The sequence below is a fragment of the Toxorhynchites rutilus genome, chromosome 1 (assembly GCF_029784135.1).
Source record: "Toxorhynchites rutilus septentrionalis strain SRP chromosome 1, ASM2978413v1, whole genome shotgun sequence".
Classification (NCBI taxonomy): Eukaryota; Metazoa; Arthropoda; class Insecta; order Diptera; family Culicidae; genus Toxorhynchites; species Toxorhynchites rutilus.
Window position 1 is genome coordinate 106,165,470 of NC_073744.1, and position 8,273 is coordinate 106,173,742.

General features: G+C 39.1%; 1 protein-coding gene across 1 annotated transcript; it reads left to right on the plus strand.

Moving 5' to 3' along the window:
- The first annotated feature begins 2,035 nt into the window (after nt 1-2,035).
- LOC129763612 (uncharacterized) lies at nt 2,036-4,325 on the plus strand. The gene is made up of 2 exons (XM_055762856.1): nt 2,036-2,396; nt 2,641-4,325. The coding sequence occupies exons 1-2, from the start codon at nt 2,313-2,315 to the stop codon at nt 4,297-4,299; spliced, it is 1,743 nt and encodes a 580-aa protein (XP_055618831.1). The 5' UTR covers nt 2,036-2,312; the 3' UTR covers nt 4,300-4,325.
- The last annotated feature ends 3,948 nt before the right edge of the window (nt 4,326-8,273 follow it).

The following is an 8,273-nucleotide window of genomic DNA, read 5'->3' on the forward strand; positions in this document are numbered from 1 at the left end:
ACGGCATAAATAGTTATTAACGTTAACTTTATTTCATAAAAACGTGACCTGTTTTCTGATTGGACCCTTAATGAAAGACGTAGCTCTACGTCAAAACATTTTGACAGCAGTTAGTGCGGTACTGGGGTTGAAACTGAACAAAAACGAAATCGCTATTCCTGACGCACAGCATAAGACGGCGGTGACACTGGATGCAGAAAAGTGGTCGTACGAATTGTATGCAATAGTGAAAGTAAACAACCACATTAAGTTGTATTGGTGTGGTTGCATTACTTCCCCCTTGCTTTGTTCGAATTCGTCAGCTTCTATCGAACAAAATTGTTCGTTTCTCTTCGTACAATCAAATTTTTGTGCATACTCCGATCCAAAGTAACCTTAGCCCAAAATATGTTGCTTACGAGCTTTTGCTCATCTCTAGTGTAAACCAAGATAAACTACTTTCAGCCATATTGGAATTGCTGTCGGTATTGTTTACAAACAGCTGCCGGCGACTCTCTACAAACTGCCATGACGCTTATTCGAACGATGCCTACTATGTTCGGCTTTCGCGAATTTATGTGAAAAAGAAGAGATGATTTTGTAAAATTTTATTCTCATCCAGTTCATCCACGCATGTGGAAATGCAAAAATAGCGTATCCTAGTAATAACAAAACAAACAACCCCCGCTTCACAATCCGTTATACCCTTCTTATTGAAGTGATGATGTTGCTTCACCTGTTATACATTTATACAAGCGCCTTGGTGTAAACCGACCTATATATGTTGCGATATTCCCACTTTTGTATTTATATTTGTCACCATTTCGTAATGAGTAGAACTGATGGATATAATATAAAAATTGCTGAGTGTGTACTCATTGTCTGATGTCAGACATAAACGATTAATTCACTTAGGTCTACCTTCGAGCGATTTATCTACGTTATTGAAATGTTAGCATCGTATGCTGTGATGCAGGGCTTAGACATCAATTGAATATAGGCTACCCAAAATCAAAATCAATATGGCGTCATTTGTTTATCAACATATCATTTACGAGGATTGAAATCGAAAAATGCGCTGCTTTATTCTAACTGCATGAGCGATTTTCATATTTCGGTTTCACATGGAGGTGTTCACATTTAACATGGAGTTTAAAGTTAGCCACTATTCGACTATATAACCGGACCGAGTTGTAAACAACAGTAATTGATTGAACCAAAATGTCAGTAAACCGCAGCAATATTGGGTACACTGGCAATATGAGGGATTTGACGTTTTAGTCGTACCCCTGCTGTGATGGAACCCAAGGCGTTGTATTATAGGTGGACCGCAATGTCAAAATTGCTGTTTGGCCATTGCTCGTGAAAAAACAAATTTGTTTACAAAACAAGTCGTATCATTTGGTGGCAAAATAGCTGCTCGCGCTTTATTGTCGAATCATAACAGTGCAGAAGGATGTTTTAGTATATCTTTTCGCCTTTCTTTCCAAGCAAAATGTACTTCTGTTTGGCTCCCATCGGCGGGGAAAAGAGTACTATCAGCTTACGGCGATGGTGACAAAAAATAACGCTGATTGTGGCTCCACTGATTTCGCTCAAGTAGGAGGAGAATGCTGTGCATATACCGGGAAGGGCCGTTACAAGTAATTGGCTAGAGCAAAAGGAGGTTGTGCATTATATTCCACGAATATATATTTGCTTATTTTTTCCTTCAATTATTTTCCTTAGCGAGTTGACATTGAAATCATAACCACACACCCAAACAAAAAGTAAATAATTCTGAAAGTTACGTCTCGCTACTCGTCTCACGTCATGTCCTGAAAGTGTCAAGAACGAAGCACCTATAGTTCAGCATCTTGATGGAACCCAAGGCGCCTAGAAGTATATCCTAAGGTGGGCCAACTTGCTAAAACCACTCTTCAGCCATCTTGGAAGTCTACTGTGCTTTGTTTGTAAACAAAACACAATACGCTAGTGCCGAAGCTCGCTCGTGATCAGTCTGTCTCTTTCACGCTACAAGCAAATAATTCCCCTTCTGCTTTCTTCCGTACTGTTTTCATATACCGCTCCCCTAACCAACTTAGTGACGAAACGGCCTCACCTAGTACCATAGACCCGTCTTGATCGTCTTGATGGAACCTACCCTGAAAAGATGCAAAACGAAAAACTAAATGAGTACAATACTTTTGCAATTTCAGTCACAATAAAACTGACAAATATTTTTGTGACAAAGTATGGTATTTTGAGTTTGTCAAAAATTACTATCATGCACAGCGCAGTGTACATTGCGATGTAAATTTACAGATCATTCTTTGTTTTGTTTTTATCAAACAATGGATGAAGAAGAAAAACCTTTCCTTGCTGGATTCCTTACCATAAAGTCCCAAAGTGGATTTTCCATACGAATCTCGAAGAAGGTGAGTTGACATGAATACTCTAATGTAATACGGAGAAACTTGTAGTTCCAATATTTATGCAATGAATAATATATTGAAATCACAGATTTTCTGCTTTTGGCAAAATTGTTGTGATTGTTAGTGAGTTTGGTTCCTGAGTCTCGATCATTACCAAAAACTACTCTGTTTTAATTCACATATATAGAGAGCCTTTTAACTTACATTATCCACAGATCAAACAATTAACTTTTGTTTTCTTTTTTAGCCGAGATATTGTCAGCTTTTTAGAGCTAGCCGCAATGGAATTGAACGGTTGGAAATAAGCGACAGCGAAAGTGATAAAAACACAAGAATTGTTACACTGGAGAACTGTGTGAAAATAGTATTAGAGACATCGGTCAACATCATCAACATTGTTACTAAAACAGGACAAATCCAGCTTCATTCAACTAATGATGCGACCATCAAAGAATGGAAAGTTGCTCTGCAGTCAGTAGCATTTAAAGAAAAATCTGTGCAGAGCAATACTTTGTCAAGCAATGCCATTATTGAGGAGGATAATGATCTATATTGTTCATCTTATAGCGAAAATATCTTCACGGTTACACTGATACCGACCGACGCATCGATGAAATGTGGCCTTGAACCAAAAATGTTCACGTTGATGTTATCCAATACCGAGATACAACTCAAATGCTACGAAGATGAATCTATTATCGTTGCAAAGTGGCCATACCGTTTCATTAGAAAGTACGGTTATCGTGATGGAAAATTTACTTTCGAAGCTGGGCGAAAGTGCGACACCGGCGAAGGGACGTTTAAACTGGATAACGTCAATCCACAGGAGATATTTCGATGTATGTCGACGAAAATGAAGTCGATGAAGAAAATTATGAACGGTGAGAGTTTCAATCGAAGTACTCATTCCATACAAAATCAACTCAGCGCTGCTTTATCAATGGAGCCCGGTTCGAGAAACCCACTGCCACCTAGCTCACAAAGCTCTTTCGCAGAAATCGAAAGCCATAATTCATTTCACGGAATTCTGTCATCAACAGAATTGTTTAACTCTTCTACGCTGTGCAGTAAGAACGGTATACCAATCAAACCTCCGCGCAAACCTGTACCGCCTATGATAAGCAATACAGCAAATTTTAAACCACATTCTGAACAAAGAAGTCTCAGTAGAACTTCGAATGTTTCATCAGTATTCATACAAAATCTCGATAATTTTAATGATTTATCGGATTCTACATGCAGCAACCCTGTGCCATTGCCTTGTGAAGGCAACCGAGATTATGAGTGTGTAGAGGATATAACTGAAGCTTGGAAAAAGCTTGGAATTGATGACATAAATCACACTGAAAATCCACTAACATCAGACGAAGAGCTACGTGAGTTTGTCCGGGAAAGATCGAAATCATCATGGGAGTACTCTTCGAAAAGTCGCAATGAGAAAATTAAATTGGGGGAAGATTCGAACACTAATCTATTGGACGATAATTATGACAAATTGGATTTCTTTCGCACTTCTCATAAAGTAAGTTCTGGATATAAAACGATTGTCCCAATAAAGCTGCAAACCGCTCCCCCACGACATAATACGAATTCTTCCGATGATTATGAGGTGGTTGGATCTCCGGCTTCAACGTCCACATCCTGTGCCAGCCATAACATAGTTACGGATCAAACCGAAGGATATGACAACAATGCAAATCAGACGGCATTAGTTCCTCCCGATACGTCGCCTTACAGAAAGGCGGATGACAGCTGTATAGGATACGGTATAATCCGAAAGACAAGTATACAATCGCAAAACCTAGTAACGCACAGTTCTCCCATACCAGCCAATTCGTTCAATGAAGAATCAGATAAAGTATATCGGTTTGATTATGCTACCGTAAGCAAACCTAAACGAGTTTAAGTCGATTTATAAACAATCTAATGATACATGTTTTAACACGTTCTCTCCATAGATGCCGAAATTACCATCTCAAATCATTACATTTTAACATGATTACACCCTAATTTGTTAGCAAAATAATTTTTATTACTTACGAACACAATGTTAATTTTTCACTTATAACAAAGAAAAACAGGAAGTGGGTTATATCTATGGTATAACCGCAAAGGTGACGTAGGACTATCGTTGATTTAGAGATCATTTGTATGAAGTTGAATCTGAATTCATTCTGAATGAATGAATATTTGAAGAACTTCGAAAACGAGAGCGTTACGTTGGAGGCACAAGGTTTTATGCATCCAATATTGGATACGGAAATATCCTACTGATGGGGAAGAATAATCTTCAGAAGCTATCCTGTTGATTGCGATTGATTGAAAAACCACAAAACCAAATGTATTTGGTCACAGTGTTACATGGATAGAAAACATTCAATTAAACTCTTTCACATGAATATATTTTGAAAATTCCCAGAGGAACTGGCAGATTATTTTCAGTAACGATTAGTTATTTCCACATTTTCCTCGATACTGGAAGCCCACCAGTGGTTAATGCCAACTCGATAACCACCTGTTAATAGCACTTGATTGAAACATATTTGGTCACAGTGTTACATGGATAGAAAACATTCAATTAAACTCTTTCACATGAATATATTTTGAAAATTCCCAAAGGAACTGGCAGATTATTTTCAGTAACGATTAGATATTTCCACATTTTCCTCGATACTGGAAGCCCACCAGTGGTTAATGCCAACTCGATAACCACCTGTTAATAGCACTTGATTGAAACATATTTGGTCACAGTGTAACATGGATAGAAAACATTCAATTAAACTCTTTCACATGAATATATTTTGAAAATTCCCAGAGGAACTGGCAGATTATTTTCAGTAACGATTAGATATTTCCACATTTTCCTCGATACTGGAAGCCCACCAGTGGTTAATGGCAACTCGATAACCACCTGTTAATAGCCGCGCGTGTATGTGTGTGTAGCGATGTCTTCCCAGGAAACCGTTTGTGGCATCACTCTCCTCCTGATAGATTCCCTTCTGGCCTAGGGTGCACAAACAGGCTCTTGGTGACACCGTTCATCCGCGCTTTCATGATAAATAAAGAGCTTCACCGCAACAGCGACAACATGCTCCAATCGCTGTTCAATTAGAACTGAGTGGATTTCCGAGCGCCGCTCGCTTATATACCGATTGGTGATTTCAATAGCCTGTTTTGAAAGCAATTTTAAGACTATTGAAACAAGTTTTTGGATCAAAAAGTAACAAGTATATAACGCGTAGACATTTTATCTTTCGAATGAAGTGTTTATCATACCATTTCGTTCAGTTGTTTAGGAGCTATTAACGCTCAAAATCTCGGTCTCCGGCGTAACGCTTTCGTTTTCGAAACTTTGATTTTACACCCCGGTATAGAAATGAAAGACGTAGTCCTACGTCAAAAAAGAATTTAATGAATATTTGCCGCTTTTGCCATGGATGTAACCTATGGGTGAAGTTCTACTGAGGCAACACTGAACAGCAATCTGCCCCAATCCGGTGGCTGTCGATTAGAACACCACACTTTCGACACGTATATTGTATAAAACGGTTGGGACATCGGAGCAATAAGTATCCAGCAAGCTGCAATACGCAATATTAGCGTTAGCGTCTCACATTATTATGCCGAGAGTTCGGGTTCGATTCCCGTTCTGGCCGGGGGATTTTTCGTCAAAGAAATTTCTTCCGACTGTGATCACTCGTATTCTAGAGGTTCCCACTCGAGAATACATTCAAGGCGTGTTATCCGGCACAGAAATCTCAACTAGGTACTATCAATGAAAATGACGCAAGTTGTTTGGTTGAGAAGGCATGAGTTCCACTGGGAACGTAAGTGCCATCCAACCATATTGATAGTTGCTAGTTTCTTATTGATCCGGTGTGCGAGCCGCCTAACGAGCGTAAAGGTCGCAGGGTACATGCTGCCTTTAATGTAATCATTGATGAGCTGTTTTCAGAAATGAATAATATGTTTCCTCTTATTCTTATACCTTTTATCTGAATTATTTATCGGACAGTTATTGTATAGTTGTGGTGTAATCAATTTCTCGAATTTATCCACTAATTTGTGAGAATCGAACCGAACCCTTTGCTTCGCTCGCGGCACTTTTGGAGGATAGACAGCGAAGAGGATCTGGGACAGAACTTCATAGGCACCATTCAGGATGTTGATGCACGGTAGATCCCACAATCCAGTTTGTCATTTTTGACGTAGGACTACGTCTTTCATTTCTATACCGGGGTGTAAAATCAAAGCTTCGAAACCGAAAGCGTTACGCCGGAGACCGAGATTTTGAGCGTTAATAGCTCCTAAACAACTGAACGAAATGGTATGATAAACACTTCATTCGAAAGATAAAATGTCTACGCGTTATATTTGTTACTTTTTGATCCAAAAACTTTTTTCAATAGTCTTAAAATTGCTTTCAAAACAGGCTATTGAAATCACCAATCGGTATATAAGCGAGCGGCGCTCGGAAATCCACTCAGTTCTAATTGAACAGCGATTGGAGCATGTTGTCGCTGTTGCGGTGAAGCTCTTTATTTATCATGAAAGCGCGGATGAACGGTGTCACCAAGAGCCTGTTTGTGCACCCTAGGCCAGAAGGGAATCTATCAGGAGGAGAGTGATGCCTCAAACGGATCCCTGGGAAGACATCGCTACACACACATACACGCGCGGCTATTAACAGGTGGTTATCGAGTTGGCATTAACCACTGGTGGGCTTCCAGTATCGAGGAAAATGTGGAAATATCTAATCTTTACTGAAAATAATCTGCCAGTTCCTCTGGGAATTTTCAAAATATATTCATGTGAAAGAGTTTAATTGAATGTTTTCTATCCATGTAACACTGTGACCAAATATGTTTCAATCAAGTGCTATTAACAGGTGGTTATCGAGTTGGCATTAACCACTGGTGGGCTTCCAGTATCGAGGAAAATGTGGAAATATCTAATCGTTACTGAAAATAATCTGCCAGTTCCTTTGGGAATTTTCAAAATATATTCATGTGAAAGAGTTTAATTGAATGTTTTCTATCCATGTAACACTGTGACCAAATATGTTTCAATCAAGTGCTATTAACAGGTGGTTATCGAGTTGGCATTAACCACTGGTGGGCTTCCAGTATCGAGGAAAATGTGGAAATATCTAATTGTTACTGAAAATAATCTGCCAGTTCCTTTGGGAATTTTCAAAATATATTCATGTGAAAGAGTTTAATTGAATGTTTTCTATCCATGTAACACTGTGACCAAATACATTTGGTTTTGTGGTTTTTCAATCAATCGCAATTAACAGGATAGCTTCAGAAGATTATTCTTCCCCATCAGTAGGATATTTCCGTATCCAATATTGTATGCGCCCGCAATCGATTATTGCTCAGTCGCCGAAAGTTCCGAGCTCAGAGAGTTCATTCCCCTCTAGTTTGCCTTCCAAATTGTCATCGTAAACCACACCATCTCTCGATTCAATCACACACAAAAAGCATACTTAAGCGATATTCTGGTGGTGAGACACATTCATTTTTCGTGAGGACATCGACAAGACAACATCGTTGCCTAACGTGCTGGAGGAGGTGGACGGCGAAGGATCGACACATACACGCGCAGAACTCTTTCCGTTAGGATGCCATTCAGCATCGAGAAAGTTCCGGAAAGATCTAATCATTGCTGGAAAATAATCTGCCAGTTCCTTTGGGAATTTTCAAAATATATTCATGTGAAAGAGTTTAATTGAATGTTTTCTATCCATGTAACACTGTGACCAAATATATTTCAATCAAGTGCTATTAACAGGTGGTTATCGAGTTGGCATTAACCACTGGTGGGCTTCCAGTATCGAGGAAAATGTGGAAATAACTAATCGTTACTGAAAATAAT